The 18808-nt window shown below is 48.8% G+C and overlaps 4 protein-coding genes across 4 annotated transcripts; 1 reads left to right on the top strand and 3 right to left on the bottom strand.

Moving 5' to 3' along the window:
• Positions 1-66: 66 nt before the first annotated feature.
• Positions 67-2875, bottom strand: ETH_00019135 (uncharacterized protein; the record flags this gene model as incomplete). Its single annotated transcript, XM_013376407.1, has 7 exons — positions 67-288; positions 391-449; positions 573-690; positions 898-1134; positions 1263-1367; positions 1512-1618; positions 1876-2875. The coding sequence occupies 7 exons, from the start codon at positions 2873-2875 to the stop codon at positions 67-69; spliced, it is 1848 nt and encodes a 615-aa protein (XP_013231861.1).
• A 1513-nt stretch (positions 2876-4388) lies between these two features.
• On the bottom strand, positions 4389-6422 carry ETH_00019130 (leucine rich repeat protein, putative; the record flags this gene model as incomplete). The annotated part of the gene is made up of 6 exons (XM_013376406.1): positions 4389-4939; positions 5044-5212; positions 5364-5454; positions 5705-5770; positions 5887-5921; positions 6231-6422. 6 exons carry the CDS (start codon positions 6420-6422, stop codon positions 4389-4391), a joined length of 1104 nt encoding a protein of 367 aa, XP_013231860.1.
• A 3853-nt stretch (positions 6423-10275) lies between these two features.
• ETH_00019125 (Glucosamine: fructose-6-phosphate aminotransferase (Fragment)) lies at positions 10276-12489 on the bottom strand (the record flags this gene model as incomplete). The annotated part of the gene is made up of 2 exons (XM_013376405.1): positions 10276-10884; positions 11176-12489. The coding sequence occupies 2 exons, from the start codon at positions 12487-12489 to the stop codon at positions 10276-10278; spliced, it is 1923 nt and encodes a 640-aa protein (XP_013231859.1).
• A 3914-nt stretch (positions 12490-16403) lies between these two features.
• ETH_00019120 (uncharacterized protein) lies at positions 16404-17306 on the top strand (the record flags this gene model as incomplete). Its single annotated transcript, XM_013376404.1, has 1 exon — positions 16404-17306. One exon carries the CDS (start codon positions 16404-16406, stop codon positions 17304-17306), a length of 903 nt encoding a protein of 300 aa, XP_013231858.1.
• Positions 17307-18808: the final 1502 nt, after the last annotated feature.

The following is an 18808-nucleotide window of genomic DNA, read 5'->3' as shown; positions in this document are numbered from 1 at the left end:
TAAACTCAGAAAATCAACGTGCCGCATACTCTAGGCTTATATTTTGCGCGCTCGTTCCATGAGCATTCATTCCCCTTTCATCATTATAGTGGCAGATATTTCTTTATGTCTGTACTTATGAAGGAACTCCGCTTCCTCAGCTGGAAGCTTGTGCTGATAAACATCGATTTTTGTTCCATCTGGAGTGGCGAATTGGACAAGTCCTTCAAAAAGAAATACGATCCTATACAAGCCAAGGGTATTTTTAAGGTCTTGGATGTCAGTAAGAACCAATAGTTCTGGCAAGGCCTGAAGATTAAAATGGAATGCGCACACTCATCCATTCCATTGCTCGGGCCTGTACTCCAAGGAAAGCGCTGATACCCAGTAGTGTTTTTTTGCTTGACTTACCCTTGGTTTTGGCTCTTTCACATGCTGGAGGGCTTCATACACGGTCTTGCATGAGGGATCTGTAAGAAAGCCGGAGAGAGAGAACAGCATCGTTGGGCTTTCTTGGCAGGAGAACTGTTATCAAACAGATGCTACTCAGCACGAGAGCCACAGCATTCGTCCAACTTTCTGGGCTAGCTTACATTCTGTCTTATCTTCGGGGTCGCAGATGAGGTCTAAATGGTGCTTCTGGAGAGGAACTGTCCCTCCGCTGCCTGTCGAGCGTTCCAGAGCGTGCTTTTTTGCCAAATGTTTTGGGTGCTGCACGGGAAAGAACCAACAACGACATTGCAGGCGTTCAGCGAAAGTGCAAATATAAGAGTTGTGTCTCACATTCAAAACCGAACGTAAAGGCTGAGGCTGGTGGTAGGCTGAGTGTCTTGAAGCATAGCCACAAGCTTGACTTCAGTCAATTGCTTGTGTGAATCACAATGAAAGTCTGGGTGAGGGCACGCATATACTGCCCACCTGCAACATGTTGAGAATCTCGGAACCAAGACTCTCGGGCTTCCGACACTCTCCACCAAATCCCAGCACCATGTGGTCTTTCCCTGTTTTGGCATTATGTTTCTTTTTATCTTTGTGCAGTCCCGTCTGTGCCTCAAGGTCCTCTTTGCGCATGATAGACTCAATCATCATATAAGAGCATTGCTGAGCTTGCGTTTCCAGCTTAAAACACTCTGGGTCAGCACAAGTGACTGATGCCTGCAACACAAGTAAACCATTCTACGGACTGAATTAAGCGCTTCAAGGCAAATTTTTGCCCAGTAGTTTTCGACTTGGCCTAGAGAGCAGTGAGTATTTGTGTGAAACTCAGAAGTGAAGAATCGCACTTCGTGGGTTAGCTTTTCAAAGCCCGATAGGCACGTTTCGCGTTTGTTCTCTTCGTAGAAAGGCAGTACCCACATATTGCTCAGTTGCTGGGTTAGGAGCAAGTCCTGGAAACACGGTGCAGTCCACAATCCCACAAACAACGGTAAGGCAGCAACTCTCAAGTCCCTAAGCTTTAACTCGAGCAGTGGACCTTGGTTTTGGTATTTCATTTATGCTCAGCGAACTGTAGTGAGTACGTGCCACCGCACCTCTTGGACGGCAATATCGGGCACGGCAGTCTTTTTCTGGGCTTCTTCCTTGGGCGTTTCTTTCTTTGCTTCGTTCTCAAGCTCCTTTTCGGCCTCTGCTGCTTTCTCTGAAGGCAAAAGGTTAAAATGACCTGGCGCAGCAATCTTTGAGATTCACAGATGGGTTGAAGCAACTCCCGAAAATGTGCGAAATGCTTGGGCGGCTGAGTGTATGAATAGGTGTCCACTTGCCACAAGGAAATAACATTAAAACAATGCAAAACGTGAAAGTGGAGAACTGCGAGAACTGTGTTTTTGGCTACAGATCGAAGAAACTTAATTACATCTTAGTGGGTGCAATAAGTCTGTCACTCCCGTGGTTTACCATGTAGGTCAATTATCGTCACCAGCCTGCTGTAAAGCTCTTGTCCTTTTGTCGCTTTCAGCAAGGGACGTATTCGATTGACAAGGGAATCAAACGCTCGCTCAGGGCTGACTTCGTGTGGGTGGTGCCCTGGCCCATGTGCCTCCTTCTTCGTCTCTTCGTGCGTACTGGTTTCCTCTTTTTCAGATGCAGCTTCTTGCTTTATGTGTTTTTTCTCTTCTTCCTCTTCTTCAGCCTTTTTTCCGGCTTTCTCTGCCTCGCCTTCCTTGTGGCCCTTGGGCATGGTCTCGCCCTGAGGATGGAAAGGCTGTTCCCTTCTAGCTTCGTGCTTTTTCTCGCCCTCAGACTCAGCGGTTTTGGCGTGTTCGGATGGCTTGTGTTCAGTCTCTTTTTCAGTTACATTGGTTCCTTCTGCGCCTTCTGCATGCTTTTTGGGTCCTGCCTCTGAGCGAATTTTGTGAAGATGTTCCTCCTCAGAAACGTGGCTTCCTTGTGTCTCGTGCACTGAGGAACTGGCCTCTTCTGGCAGTTTTTCTACAGTTTCCTTCTTATTTGCTGCCGCGCTGCCCTCATGGCTGCTCCCTGCCTCCTCGTTGTCTGACGGCGCTGTCTTAGACTTCTCCTCCTGGGATTCCCCCGAAGAGGCTGTACTTTCCCCTTTTTCCTCTGCTTCCTCCTGTTCAGCATCTTCGTGTTCTGCTCCAAGTTGTACGAATGCCCCACTCAATGGTGCCACAGGGATGAAACGGCTACTTGGCTCTGTGACCCTGCGCAGCGCAGGGCCTTCTGGCTGGACGACTCCTTGCAGAGAAAAGCCTCGACTACCAAGGAGTGGAGAGCTGCCGAAGGCTGACGTTGCATTTTGTAGGAAGCGTTCATCACTGCTTCCGCCAGACACGCCATGCAGTGACCGGTTCCTGTCTAGAATGGCTGTGGCATAGCCATGATCATTGGTGGCAAGGGCAAAAGCCACGAGTAAAATTGAGAAAACTTCCCTCATCTTCGTTACCTTCAGCGCATAAGGGAGGAAGTCCTTGACACCGTCGGACTTGGGCTCCCACTGCGTCGTACGTCTCGAGAATTCCGCACATCCGCTTTCAAATCGGTCTCCAAGCACTGAAATGAAACTTGCGGCTCCTTTTGATTTAAACAAAAAGATTGTTCACTAATGTTTCATGGAGTCACCTGGGTGACAGATGCTCTGCGCGCTCGTTGTCAGCTAAGAGAGCCCTTGGAATGCTCGCCAGGCCAAGACTCAGCGTCGTCCCTGCTGTGCAGCAGCTCGATAGACCAGTACAGAACAAAATGTGGTCCTTCTGCTCTTTTATCCCATTAGAAGATCTTGAAATTGGGTTTCTATTGCCGACGAGAGCCAAAAAGCTGGAAATACTTACGCAGCTGGTGGTGTGCTCCTGTTGTGTCCGAAGGGATGCTTGGCTCTCTCGCGCGCATGACCCACGCCCGCCAGTGCCGAGCTCCTTAACTACTCACTTCTCATGACTCTTTGCCTTAAGGCTATTTTAACTGTCCTAATTAAAATAGGAATACGAAAGCAATTCACTTTGTACAGAATTACACGCGTTTGTCTGGCCAACGGCTGCTCGGCAGTGTCACTACATAGTTGAGAGAATATGTGTGTGTGATTGTCCACGTTGAGATTCAGCAAATGTTCCTGCACGTAGTTATTCAGACAGTTATGGACACAGTATGCAGCTCGAAGCGGTTTATCTGTCTCAAAATGGCTCATCCGTCATCTATCGGGGCCGAAAACATCCGCGACGGTCAACTGTATCGATGGCCGAGTAACCATTGGTAAAGTAAAGGCCCAGTAATATTGACTACGGTGTTCAATAGGACAACAAAATAGTCAACCCTTAGGGCAACTATCAGAATTGTTGCCAGTAAGCTCAAACAAGCTGCAGGCACCGCGGAAGCCCCTTCACCTAGAGAGTGCAGCCCTCGAACAACGGCAGTAAGACGCCGTTAGGAATACTGGTGCACAATGCCTACCCAAATTAAAACAAACATGTCATTTTCCGTCCTGTCCAAGCGATATTTAATAGGGACAAAAAAATACTGGACTCCCGCTGTGGATGGTTGCGGTCCCTTTCATAAATGTTAGGGCTGTGGCCTTCTCCGCCAAAGATAGACTTCATTCCGCCTCGAAAGCACTAGATGGCCCTCTTCTGCGAATACATCATTCAGTCAAGTGCTAGCGCTGGCCTCTTGTCCACACCACTCTGGTAATCACGTAGGCTGATCTTCTACAGGATGAGCATACAAATACTCCGGACCCCATAATCTTCATTGACTACAGCATCATGTCTCATTAAGCATACCAACAAAGAGCAATCGGTTCTCAAATCTAGTGGCTCCATACACCCTGGAGGTGTCTGTGTGCCAATACAGCATCCGATGCGTTCAAAGTGTTCATCGCTTCGTTGACCAGGTGACAATGACGACAATCCTCTTCTTTCAAAACAACGACACCATGTGTAGAAAATTCACGAGATCTACTCAAGTTGATCCTTTGTCTCTCTCAGCCGGAACGGCTCAGGTGGATCTTCTTCAGTAGTTAAAACGCGTCCACATCGGCGGTGCCCGCACCCAGCTTGGTTTTCTTCCATAGACGCCGTATCCCTGGAATGGGGCTGCGCCACACCATGCGACTTCTCCTGATCCTCCTCTAAAAGTTCCTGTCTTCTACAGGCTGCATGAAATGCCGCTGAAAAGTTTGTGTCTGACAGCGAGCGTTGGCGTGCACCGGGTTGGTCTGGCCGTGGCGTTTCTTTAGCTGCTTGTTTTTGGGTTGACGCGGCTCTTTTTGTGCCGCCATGAAGCGCCTGGCTGCCGTTCCTCGTTAAGCTGGAACAAGATTGAGCAGACAGTCTGCTGGATAGTAAAACTGTCTGCACGTTAGAACTCCCACAATAGGCGTTGTCGAGGCTCTCCGAAGGGATTGTATTCTTGCTACCTATTGACCGGGCTCCTACCCTAAGTCTTCCGATGTTGCTGAGGCGTCCCATCCTCGGTGGACTTTTCGGCGCGCAGAGAAATGAATGACCTGATAAGACTCAAAGACACACAGACACCGCAGTTGCTGCGCTGCCAGTCAAGTATGATGAGAGCCCCCCATAAGTCCAACACTTCGTCGGAGTTGCGAAATACCTTCTGAATTGAGAAGTGCTTCTCGAAATGCTTTCACAGTTGCCGCAGTTGCTCGGCCGCAAGCTTCATTTTGCGCCCAAGCGTCCACGGCGTTGCGCACTTCCGCTGAAACTTTGTGGCCGTTGAAGCGGCTGAGCGTGGGGCAAGAAATAAGGGCAAATCCCTCAGCCTGAGCAAAGCAGCAGTTCACCGTTGAACCTCCGCTATTTACTCTGGGGAGAGAATCGCGACAGAGAACGTCACAAAGGGCATATAGTACTTCATTGGTGCTGTTGTGGAATGATTCATGTGCGCACTGCGCAGATGCAGAAAAAACTTACGACATTCCCATAGCCAAGAAGAGGATTTTCTCTTAAATCCAAAACTTGAATGGACTCAAAAGTGCTGAGGGGCGCCAAGGCTTTAAATTCCCTGAATGACATCAGACCGCAGACTGTTTTGCGTCAGCTTCACCCTTTATTTTCGTGCTCGTTAGCTCGTCTTGAACAAGCATTAATTGTCCTCCTCTCGACTGCATTCTCATGTCTTCCAGCTGGAGGTGCTTGCACGTGAAACCGAGAGCAGCAATTCATGTGGATCAACAATCTCGGTTTCGCTGTTTGAGTGTGTCTCGGCGCTTATGTATGCCGGTAGCTAAGGGGTTGCACGCAAGCTGTTTTACCTTATTTGGTTCCTGGAAAGAATTAGGGTCTGAAGTGTAGAACGCAAAGGAGTGTTGGCTAAACTTCTGCAACAAAGAAAGCACCGTCAGCAAGCTCACATTTCATGGGGAATGTGAGCTTCCCGTGGAATCTTTCAGTGCACATTCTCACTTGTGCAGTAGTGCAATGAGTTCAAGCTTACATTATAGTTGTTATTTGGTTTCCGCTGATGTCCAGCTGGCGCAGTCGGAAGTGGGAACCAAAATTTGTTATGAAATTAATTCGGCAGTTGCTGGCACGCAGTGATTGTAGGTGAGGAAATGGTAGCGAGTGACCATCCAGAGAGACAAGAGGATTATTATTAAGGTCAAGATCCGTTAGGCATTCGAAATCTAAAGCTGCAACTTCGCCTAGCGAGAGCTCTATCTGCAGGCATGCTGTTGAGGCACAAAAAGACTCTTGTACAGCTCACTTGCAGAAAAGGGACACGGCTATCTGTATGCTTAAAGGCTAACCAAATATATCCTTCGGCAAACCAATGCTCACCTTTCTGATGCTGCTGTTGGAGAGATCTAGGACTTTCCACTTGCGAGCGGAATTGCCGTCTGCTAGAAGGAGGGCCTTCAGTTTGGCAGCATTGAGGATAGGGCCAGCAGATACTTTTCCGGTACGCCTTAGTAAAACTGTTTCAGATGCAACCTTGGCCTCGTAGAACTTCCGAGGCTCAGAAGCCGGCATCCTGTCTGCTGGTTGGCTGGGACCAGCAAGTCGGCACCCTTGCGACAAATGTGTCTTCACCACCTTCAGTTTGAATGCGGGCAGTGTCAATGGCTTCGTCACTTTTGTACATAGGTTGCTTACGCATGGATATTGTGGAAGTGGAAGATGAGAAAGAATGTTCGATCCAGTGCCAGATTTTCGGTCCGCCACGGCGACTCATTGAGACTTTGACACACTTTTAGAACAGGAGATAAAGTAAACTACAGCACTCATCTTATTTCCTAGTGAGTAATTCAAATCCACAAAAGACAGGCAGAGTTGCAACCAAACACAAGGTACATGAACCACTCACAGTTTGGGCCAGAGGAATTCTGAGGCCAGTACGACCGTTCTTCAGTATGCACACGCCACTGAAGATATTCGCTGCCCTGGTGAGACATTAAAACTCAAATTTTCTCGTTTCCAACACAGAAAACTGTTGCTCATAGCCAGTTCATCATGTTCATGTCAACCCGAAGCGAGCACCTTCGCTGTAGTCGGCTACTACGCCATCTCTTGCCTCCAGTTTCATTTACAGTTCGGCTGATCGGTGAATTCATCCCTACAAAAATATTGAGAGATATTCTTTTTGTCACATGTGTGTTTTTTAATAATACTGAAATCTTCTGGGAGATGCACCTAGCTCGCCTGGATCCCACAGGTCATACGTAAGCTCGCTGCGCGCAGGTTTGGCACATTTTTTTCACCTCAGTAGGAGGCCGGCGCTTCAAATTCTTTGCGTGGAAAGCTCCTTGAAAGCTATTTGAATCCACAGCTCTATACTTGAATGAAAGCCCAAATTGTGATCTTTAACGCGCATGACCAAATGGCTAATAAAGTAGGCTACACATGGGCTCTAACAAAGAGACAAAAGCAGATACAAAGTTGCTGTGCGGAGGCTCTAGGAAGAAGCGACGAGGCCTTGGACACCACAACCAATGTGGGAAATTTGGAGGAAAATTAGATTTCGCTCTGAATAAGGCCACCAGGCCCTAAGCCACTGGCGCCTCTGCAAGGGATGGCTAAGTTACAAACAAATAGTAAAGGTTTCAGATGCAGTCGCCTTAGCGTAACGGAATTTGGCCTACTTGACAACAGGCCACAGGCCTCAGTGCTCCAGATATGGGTACCAATTCTACAAGGTTTGATTGGAGAGCGTTTCAAGTGATTGAGCCTGCATATCAATGAAGCAGTAAGGCCCTAATGGCTCAGTCTTTGAGGTACAGGAGGGAAAAGGAAGTCACCAGTGCAAAGCTGGATGTATCGCCTTAAAGACTCGAAAAGCGCTATGTGATAATCCATAAATTGTTGGCAAAGAGTTTAGCTAATGGTCCAGAGCCACAAGCAGCCCAAACTAGCACCAGGAAAGAAATCCTGGAGGCACTTTCGGAGGGGGCAACAGGCCTTTTGCTTGTGGGTCTTATTGTCGGTAATGCTCAATATCTGCATTACATATGCGTAGAGGGCTTGGACAGCGTTTAAAATTGGCAGTTGTGTTAATAAGCAGTGAGGTGTCCCTGAGGTCCCTTGTGGCGCTGCCTCGTTCAGGGCTATAGCACGATCCGTAACTGAAAGGCGTTCGGACTACCAAAACCTGGGCATATATGGAGACGATTAAAAGTTGATGCGAGCTGAGTTCTCTCGCACCTTGCTGCGGGCCTTCAGCGATCCAGGAATCTTTTCAGAAATGTTAGGCACATGGGGCTCCAGCGGGCAACGATGGTATGCTTGCATACAACTGACCCACATTCTCTTCTGCTACATACCTTGGATGGTGATTTGGACATGTTGAGCCGGTCGCTATCTAGCTGTCGCTGTTTTGCGCACACTTGGTTCCGGGTTCAATGTGCGACATTGCCCATGAACCTCTGAAACAACGCCCAAAACGCCCACATGAGGAGGTACGATCCTTCATAGGTGTACCGCTTTTCCATAGAGCGATGACAGAAGATTGTAAGGGGATTCGGGCAGCAGTAGCCTTTTAGAAAATCCCTCTGCTTACTCTGACCCCGTGGGATTTTAAAGCTGCACCCTGTGGCAGTTCATTTTGGCATGACGGAACAGGCGGAGCCAATGTTTAGGTATATTTTCAAAGGAAAATGTTCCTTACTGCTAAAATAGCCCTGCGTCCGTACTTCGAGAAGAAACTCGAAAGAGCAGTCAACATTTGTGCTGTGGTACTGTGGGCTGATGCAAGACCAAAAGGAAAAGGCCCCACTTAAGGCAATATTCATTAACAGAAGTGACCACCCCTTTTTTAAGGGGGACACAAGCTTTTTTCTTGCAGTGGCTTCCTCTGGGTGGTACATTATGCAGCGCTTTTACATATTTCCACGTTCTCGCTCAGTTTTTGCGCAACGAGGTCGGTGGTGGATCTTCTCTATCCATTCGACCCACATTGTAGTCGACCTGATATTAAGTGGCCGCACTATACAGTGGAAGTCCTCCAACAGCGGTTTCCTTGTAGATCATGCGAGGATCACGAGGACGGTATGCCACGAACAAACATGGTCGTCACGGCTAAAGCTTATAAGCGGAAAATCCAGGTCGTAAGCCGCAGTGCCGGTGTGCTCTGCGGTAGTGACCAGGTCACAATAATTGGGCTCGAACGAGTAGCATCCAGTTGTAGCAGTTAGATGCTCTCTTCTCAGCGCCACGGTGTCTCCTACTATCGACAGCACGCCATGTGGAGTTAGCGTACGTCTTTTGTTGCTGCTTCGCTCCAAAAACGTGACTCTACGAACCTTCTCAGACTTTCGGGAGTAGTTTGGTCAGTGGTGCAAAAGCCACGGCCTCAGCAAAGCAAAACCTACAGCGCTGTGCTTCTTTCTGAGTGCACACGTATTGACACGATGGAATAAGTATGTTACTTCATCGATGCACCAGTTAGGATTGTTTCCCTGACATGTTTCCCAGCTACGCATATAATGGCTCTTTCGCTAATTCTCACATTAGACTTCTTCTCTGCGCGCTACTGCAGGAGGCCATCTTTTGCAGCGCTTGAGGCATGTTGTGCAAATGCCAACGTCAAGTGACCGTGAGAGCTAGCCTTTCGGCGAAGTCTGTCCGCCACTGATGGATAAGACTTGTCAATGACTAAATACGATTTCCCTCGTGTAAGCCTAAGACTGGGAACTGAAGCCCTATAAACAGTTCAAAACCTCGTTTTCACATGCACCAGAATTCATTGCCCTGCCTCTCTAGCAGCCCCATGTCAGTGGGGCGGCAACCGACGACTGACTCTCTGTAGATATATGCTACAAGGACGCCTATGATAGATGCTGCAAGCGACGCCATGTTATCTGGAAACATTTTTGCCCTTTGCACCAAATGTGAATCCTTGAGAATACTGTATTTGTAGTAGGCTAGATACACATGAGGACCAAGCAACCCAACCCCCTCAAGCAACAACAGGGAAATGCCTGATTTCCTCTACAGGCAAATACTCCATTTCCTATGGGCACTGCTTACGCGCGCGTGAAACGCGTGGACTACAAAAAGGCTCGTTACACATATTTCGTTGAGGAGACTAGCTGAGGCAAGGATCTTGTTCGGTGGTCACTGCCGATGATGCTGAATCCCTGAACCGCCTGAAACCAACGCTTACCATGCATAATGTACACTACCACGCGAAGTAAGTTACAAAGAGATAATGCAGCATCCCATGACTTACTTTTGGCGCCTTTGCGTCTCGGAAGAAGACTAGCGTTACCAATGATTTAGAGTCGACTGCGTACGCAAGTAATAGTCAGCAGCGCTGCTGCAGCATTGCGCGCAATAAATTAAAAAAAAACGTCTGTGTAGCCTCGAAGGAGGCTCACCGTTGCTAAAGCTAGCTGACTGTTACTGTCTTTGCGAGGCCCCTAGGCTTGTCCGGGTTTATTCCCCTGGCAATAGAGAGTTCATAGGCCAAGAGCTGCAAAGGGACCGCCGCGAGCAGTGCTGTAAGAGGCCCATTACTTGGGATAACGATGTAGTCGTCTGCGACATCCTGCACCAGCTCAGGAAAGTCAGTTAAGCAGATCAGGTATGCACCTCTCGCTTTCACCTGCTGAGCCGCGTTTAGCATCAGTGCTGCATGCTGGTCCCCGAGCACAATCATAATTACTGGAGTTTGTTCCTTGTCGTCGATCAAAGCAAATGGCCCGTGCTTCAAAGCTCCTCCTGCAAACCCTTCTGCGTGGATGTATGAGATTTCCTTTATCTTAAGTGCGCCCTCCAGAGCCACCGGATACCCGAATCCTTTACCAAGCACAAACAATGTCTGTGAATCTTTCAACTTCTCAGCAATACGCTTGCAAGCTCCATGAGCATTCAGCGTCATACCGGCATACACGGGAAGCCGGTGCAGCGCATCGAGGAGAGCACTGCAACGATCTGGATATTCTTCGCTCCGCAAGTTCTGCCAAAACCAGCTCGCCACCAAAGCAAGCACGGTTACCTGCACACACAGGCGCAACAAGCACTCACCACACCAGGACATACATGTGAAGTGAATTTGCTTTGAAGCGCACGCTGCATGCTAGAGACTTGCTGCCACTTACAGATGCAGTCTTCCCGACCCAGTCAATCAGTGAGCAGATACAGCGACGTCTGGTGACTATACTACAACGTATGGCCCCAAACTCGGGTTCCGCCGCAAAAAATCCATTAGAAGGAATTGTATGGCAGCTTAAGCGTAACAAAAGGCTGAGCTGTGTTGCATAGCGACCTCTTGCGGCTTTCTGCCTACTTGGGACGTGAAGGCCTTTGTCGAGGCGACCGCAACTTCTCTACCAGCATTGAGGTACACGCCACAGGATGTCATACGCGCTAAAAGAGAGCCAACTGAGTTTACGATCGAAAACTTCCTCACGCCGTGCTCGTCGGCAACCTGGCAGGCGCGAATAGTGTCGAGCGTTTCTCCTGACTGGGAGAGCAAGAGGATTCCAGCATCGTGCTTGGGCAGGGAATGTTGTTCCAGTTCAGTCGCATCTATGGCGCGTACTTGATCAAAACAAGCCAGCCACTGCATAAGTTGTTCCCCGTACATGGCAGCATACAGAGAGGTGCCGCATCCCGCTAACAATAAATTACGTATTGCCAGCAGGTCAGTGTTCTGGTCCAAGCCACCCAGCTTAACTCGGTTGCCATGAGCCATTATTCGCCCGCCGTAGTTAAGGGCGCGGGCAAGGCTCTGCGGCTGCTCAAATATTTCCTTCAAAGTCCAGTGAGGAAATGGATCTGGAGAGGTTGCTACTGTTTCAGAAGAGATACGGTGCATATCTCGTGACTCTAGGAGTTGGTCAATTCCCTTGCTCGTAACAATTGCTATTTCTCCATCCTTAAGCATGAGGTATTGGCTAGTATGTCTGGCCAGGGCTGCCGGCTCAGATGCAATGAACACCTGCCCGTCACTGCTGCCGACCAGCAATGGCGAGCCGTTGCGTGCGAGTACAATGCGGTCGGGGTAGTCTTTGTGAATTACGCAGAGACCCCAAGTGCCCTGCAGCTGAGAAACGCTTTCTGCCACAGCGTCTTCAAATGAACGCCCAAGGTCCAGCTGGTAGCCTATGAGGTTTGCAATGACTTCTGAGTCAGTTTCCGTGACGAACACACAGCCCTTAGCTATAAGGTCCTTTTTTAGCTGCGCGAAGTTGTCGATTGTTCCATTGTGAACTAGTGAGATTCGCTTTTTCCAGTCCATGTGTGGGTGCGCGTTGGTATCAGTTTTACCACCGTGAGTCGCCCAGCGAGTATGCGCTATGCCAATGTGGTGGCCTCCATGCTGGCTGGGCGCTTCTCTCTTCAGGAGCTGTATGCAGTCACTTGTTGTGCCCCTGCTGGCAAACTTCGTTGTAGTAAGCTGCCCATCGCCCCCAATTGTGGTCATCCCACAGCTATCGTACCCCCTGTTCTGTAAAATTTCGATTCCTTCCATGAGAACTGGCTGTACATCACCTGTTCCAATGTATCCAACAATGCCGCAACAGCGGGCGGCTGGCTTGTCTCTGTTCATTATGGTCGATGTTAGTCCTGCTGCAGCCACTGCAATGCAGGTCCCCATGAGCACAGAGCCATCACAAGCTGAGCTAGAGCGATTTCGTTCCTGCTTCCAGCTGCCGCTTGGTCTTGTGCTCGGCAGCAATGGTAGGCATCCCGGATCAGCAACAGCCCTTGCGGCTGTAACCGAACAAGAGTGGCATCGATACGGATAGAAAGCAGCCCAACCAGTTGAATTTCGGATTCTTGATGATGCGGCGAACTTTCGATAAAGTCGCAAAATGCCGGAGCGGAGGGGACTCATGATGGCGTGACCGACGACGCGTCGTCCCAAACTGTATTGAAAAGCTCAACAGTTTAGGATATGATAAGCGTTCTTCTTCAGGGAATGCATGAATACGTAGCTACGATTTCGTAGCCAAAGTTCACCAGAGACACTGAAGAGCTCTTAAGGAGTAGTCCAGCAGTCGAGCAACGGAATCCTTTTGCGGGGGGAGGGGAAACTGTGGGATTTCAGGTCACGAGATATGGCCTACAGCGTCTCAAACTCACTTCTTATATCGGCGAAGCAGCCAAGACACTGAAAGGGACTGAATATTTCGGTCAACTTGCGGCGCAGCATTGCGAGTTCACTCACGCAGGTACATTGTGAAGTACAGACGGCACTTCATGGAATTGAAACGAGATCTTTCCTTTTAATGCAAAATTTGTAACGAAATAGGTTTTCATAAATCGCCTGCTAAGGATTGACACTTGGTTGGATGGACAGCTTCTCGTGGCCTGCAAGGTCGGCTACGGGCTGCCTTTCCTACCGTGTCACCCATGGGCGTCTCTCCGGGCGTTTGAGCGCTTCTACTGATTACAGAGGATGAACTTTTCAATTTATATACTCGCTTTATGTAGATTTGAAGGACAAACCTGGATGCTGTTGCTATAGGCCTGGGCGCTTGCTCAGCAAGTGTATCTGGAACCCTCTATAGGTCACTCAAAAATCGCTTTAGAGTTTGTTTATGTGGACGTTACAGCAATCGAGCAGTAACTCATCGAGTCCCTGTTTCTGTTTAAATGTTTCCAGTATGATTACGAGTGTTTTGTTAGTTCCGTAGGCAGTGTAGCACCGTAGGCATGTGTTTGGGTTCGTGGTTTGTCCACATTCACGCTACTGTGTTTTTGTCAAAGTGCTTGGCTTACAACATTAGTCTATGGACATTGTGGACCTTTGATATTGATACCGCAGGTGCTTCGGTCCTGCTACTCGTAGTACTTTGTCTAGTACTGTGTTGGCCGCGCTCTGCATGCAGTGAAGGCTCACCAAATGTAACACTCCTCTGCATCTCTGTTATCTCATACGACGAGCTGAAAGGATACTGGTAAAGAGTATATCATGCTCAAAGATGACTTCAGATTATAATTTTCGATAGCTCAATCCCTTTAATCTCTCGAGCAGTTGAAAGCTGAGGCACGGGAAAATATAAGGACCCGTGTGGCCAGTCGTCAGTTCGACGCCGTAGTAATGCACTTCAGGGGTCTATTGATTGAATGTAAGTATTAAAGATAGGTGGAGGCATTTTTGCGGGTACCCCTTTCAATATTGGCCAGGAATTCTTGAATGTGCAACTTTCCTTAAGAGGCTTGCATATATTTACGCGACGGGATATTGTGTAGTTTTGTTGTCCGCCACAACCCTGCGGACTAGCGACGCCTATGAAGGACGTGGCAGCCAGCCTTCTGCTACAACCCTTTAGTATTTTGAGACTCTGCTCTCTAACTACTGCATAGAGCTACTATACTGCACTACCGCTAAGGAACAATGTGAGGTTTCCTGCCTTCGCTCCAAATTGCTCTACGGAAGTATTTACTAGAAGGTTTTACCCTCTATTATTAGATTCCTGGCCGTAATGGAATTTTTTTGTGTCCCATTATAACGCAGTCCGTATGTGTGGTAAAACTGCGACACTGTGGCATTTTGTCGAGCTATATTTCGTCTCGTGCTCTCAGCAGTGTTCTTGTACTGAGCTACTTTCCCTTAGCATATTTCGTGCAGCCACAAACCACCCTTCGTAACACCTTCAAACTAGGAACTTCCCCTCTGCGCAGGGAGCTGCATTTCTTTGCGTACATGTGAGAGCTGTTTGGGAAGCAATTTTTCGGACACTGGGGGTCCGTTCACTACAGAGCATTCAGATGCTGAAGTCTTCATCCGTGATCACTTGGGAAGTCGGCTTTTCGCAGCTGTGTCAGCCTTATAACTGAAGAGCTCAAAGGCCCCATAGTTGTGAAGTCTTCAACAACCTCTAGCCATTTGCCTTCCACCACCACTTGCGCTTCTTGTACCACCACTTCCGAATTCCTGAAGCTGGACTGGCACTGCCTAGAGGCATCTGCATATCTAGGGTCCTCCAAATGCTGCTTCACAGGCGAGATAGGATCACTTCTGTTTGCCACGACCAAACATCACAACGCTTGTAGAGACATCTGCCCTGAAGCTTCAGGCTAAGTGATAGCGGTTGAAGATGCCTACCAATTGCTCTCAGTTTCCACAAATAGCGCAGACAGTGCTCTTCTCAAAGAGCGTAGATGGCTACCATCACGTATTGCACATGTGGGTGATACAACGTGCTGTACATTTTTCGCAGCAGTATTTATACAGTAGCATAAAGCGCATCAAGCCTAGAAGTAGCAGCCACGTGAAACTCAAGCAACAAGCCTTGCTACTACTCCCAAGTGTGGGTTGGAGCACTTCGCACTGTCCTTTGAAGAGTACTGCGGGGCCAAACGTACTACGGACAATTTGGGTCACAACGCACACTGATGAGCACTAGTAAGACAGAAGCCATGCGAACGAGTGCCACAACCAGATTCATCGTGTACCAACCTGCCTTGAAGCTTCTGTTTTTGTTTAAAAGGGAAGCAAAGGTGCTCAGGGTCAGGGTCTGATCAGGCAAGTGGTTCACGTAAGGCCTCCGGCGCCGCATGAGTTTTGCTTCTACTCACTTGTGTTCACTAAAACTGTAAACTCTGATTCAGTAAAGCTGTAACGTTTTGCGAACCTCTGAGTCGGGTGGCTACCTGCCCGATAACCAGCGGAAAAACTCTAGCTGGAGGTGCTGCGCTGTTCCTTCTGCCTTTGCATTCCTGACTGAGCATCTGGGTAGGATTCAAGATAATGCTCTTTTTCGTTACTTTTCTTTGGTGTGCAACGGGGCATTTCTGAACAGCCACCATGTGACGGTCCTTGACTTTAGGGCAATGGCTCTGTCATGACGGCAGCGGTACACGATGGCAAGACAACGCCAAAATGAAAGCCCAAAACATGCGTTCGTCAAGCGCTTCACACTAAGTGATATCTTGTACTGATTTCGAACCCTTAGGTCAAACTCACATAGGAACCCTGGAAAAAAGAGCAAACGGTGGCCAATTGGGGAAGGGAAGATTTCTTTGCTCTTCACATAGTGGGGCAATATGTGATTTTGTAGACTAACACTTCAATTACAGCGGAGAACTGAGATGTTTGATTAGCGCATCGATGGAGAAGCATGTAGCGGACCTGCAGGTCGACCCTAGGTTATGATTACGCCACACAATGAAGCTGATTTACAGATTTAAATAGATTGCTCCTGTTTTTTTTAGACTCAAGAAATATTGGCACTTACCGTCAATCGATCTTTGTTCTTCAGGCTCAAGAAATGTTGGTGCTTCGTCTGTCGATCGGAGAACGCATGCGGAGGTTTGAGGACAAGTTGCCGCTCATCGCATTCACAGGTCACTCAGCGCTTCCGTATGACGTGGTCTTTGTGTATTGGATAACAAATATTTGACGCTGGAGCCTCGCCTTTCCGCGATTGCTTTCATTTCATGCTGCTTTGGGAGAGGCGATGCAGATCGGCAGCTCCCGGGGTTTTCCAGCCAGCAATAGACTTCTAATTTTCTGAACCAGTAGCGCTTCATCCGGAAGGATAACCGAATTTTGGAGGCAAAATGTGTCGCAGAAGCAGCTTTTGCAGATATTTCACAGTGGTTTGTCACATTCTCGCGGTGACTGCCGCTGTAGATGCAGGTACTATGACTTACCCGGAGCAGACACTCACAGCGGATGACACCCTGGCAGATTACAGCGATACCACCATGCCCTATCGTGTCGTGAGCTCTGGTGAAACTCGCAGGCACATGCAATCAGACGCCACACTGGAATTTCCCGGGGGGGCGGGATACACAGAAGACGGCCTCCCGCTGGCTTCTGCAAACATGAAAGTACATCAGCCTGCGAACCTTCAAGAAGGCCCTCACAACACCAGTCTGGCGTCAGGAAGCAGTTGGTCTCCGCAAGGGAGCTCCGCAGAAAACCCATCGAGCCCACTGTATGAAGACGGTGCAGGGGGTAATTTGGCCGTAGGTTCATATGCGATGGCCCAACAGCCAGGCGAGCGCCTCAGACCGGCGGAAAGGGTTTCTCTGGTCCTAAAGCTCATGGTCTTATCCTTGCTTTTAGGATGGATGTTGGCGTCCTATGGCTCAGTCGCGGAGACCGGTGGTATTGACCTGACCCGTGCAGTTCTGGCTCTTTGGACAGTCGCTTTTGTGGCGTCTGTGATCCAGAAGCCAGTGCACTCGCTTTTGTCCCAGTCTTCCGCGGGCGAAGTTGGCTCCAAGAGCGCTGCCGGCAAGCACGGACGGAGAGAAGCTAGGAAAGCTAAGCTGCGCAACATCCTCTCCAAGGTGTTGACTTTCCTCCTCACAGTGGCGACCATCGTCTTATTCGGACCAGCTCTACTCTTTCTCATGTGGGTTTTCCTGTCGCTGGTGCTCGCTGCTATTGTAAGCATCGGGTTCAGTGTTTTGTTGTATTCTCCAGTTCCTGGAGATAAGCTGCGAACTACGTAGAACTAATGTGCTCACCGGCTCAGATACTGCTCCCGTTGTCATGGTGGTTTGGTCGAACACTGAATGGGCACTGAAGTAGCAGCTAGCTGGCAGAGTGGCTCTTTTCTGCAGTGCCAGAGGCAGAGCCGAATTGTTGCTATATATGCGGTCGGTCAAGGTTTTTTCATGCGTAGTGGCGGGTTTCCATAACCTCTAGTTATGTCCCGCTTCGTCGCTCACCCACCTTTGCCTTCTTTTACTGCAGCAAAGGCGTAAAGTAAAGTACGGCTGCAATGGTTTGTCCTAGTGCTGGTGTTCCGCTTTATTTCGTCCACCGTGGGTATGTTCCATGAGACATTTTTGGCAAAATTGCTAAATCATGCTGATTGCAGTGCATTCGCGAGGTTCCTTTTTAGAGAGGCTGCCGTTAACTGACAAGAGGGAATGTGGGATGTGAATGGACCCTTGCTGACCCTTGCCAAACAGTATTTGTGACTGCCTCTCTGTTGGGGCATCCCGTCTTCTCATATCCCCCAAGGACACGAATTGCTGGCGTTTCGCTGAACGTCTATATGCGTGTCCAGTGGCGAAGTCTGTGATGGTGGCTGCAAGTTTGTGCAAGTATTGCAGTTGTTTATGCCTCCACCCGCTAGAGCCTCAAAGACGTGGGCTTTTCATGACTCACCGGCTGATTCCGGTGGGTAACATCTTCGCTAGATCTTGTGGGATACTTTTTCGTTTCTGCATAACCAGCAAAACAGTGGCATTTGTTGTTACTGAGGTTACTGTGACATTTCGGAGCGTGGCATAGGCGGAATCTCCGAGATTCCTCTGGGCAAGAGCAACGGTTGCGTGCAGTTCCCATTAGATGCTTTATCAGCAACTCTTAAAAGGCTGAAGCGTCGTCAGTTCTTCAGCAACACAAGGATTATCTTCTCATTACGTAATCCTTAATTATGTTCTCAGTACGCAATCCGTTGATAGTTCCTCCCAGTAGTGGTAGTCATAAGACGCGACGAGCATATTGTGTCTGCGAAACCAGCCTTATAGAATGATGGAATATTTGGGAGGCTTATAAATGTCTTCTTCAGCATAATTCGTATGAGTAGTTGACTTTCAAGGTTCCCGTCTCGGGGAGCTGTCATGGTCAGCAGGTCCGGTGTCTGCTAATTTCCTCAAATAGACAGGTGGTATCCATACAAGCCACTGCGATCTCTGGGTAAGGAATGAAACCACCTGTCCTCTTTCCAGGTATATTTCTTTTTACAACTAGTAGGGGTGCCCAAAGTAGGATTTACTGGAACGTTACGATGCTGTTTTGTGTGGAAGTCCGGTGTAGGGCTCTGCAAAGCCCATGTATACTCTGCAAAGCCCTTGTATATTGCCAAATGCTCGGCACCTGCAAGACACGCCGTCGCGAGTCAGTAAATATATTATTTCTTTTGCGGCATAATTATGTGACAGGCTGCAACGCTAATGGCCTCTCAGCGGTGATCGACAGCTGACACTACACAGGCTTGGTC

This window comes from Eimeria tenella, genomic scaffold (assembly GCF_000499545.2).
Source record: "Eimeria tenella Houghton genomic scaffold, Eth_scaff34, whole genome shotgun sequence".
In the NCBI taxonomy this organism is placed as follows: Eukaryota; Apicomplexa; class Conoidasida; order Eucoccidiorida; family Eimeriidae; genus Eimeria; species Eimeria tenella.
The sequence above is the reverse complement of the archived record's forward strand: the minus strand, read 5'-3'. Positions and strand labels throughout refer to the sequence as shown.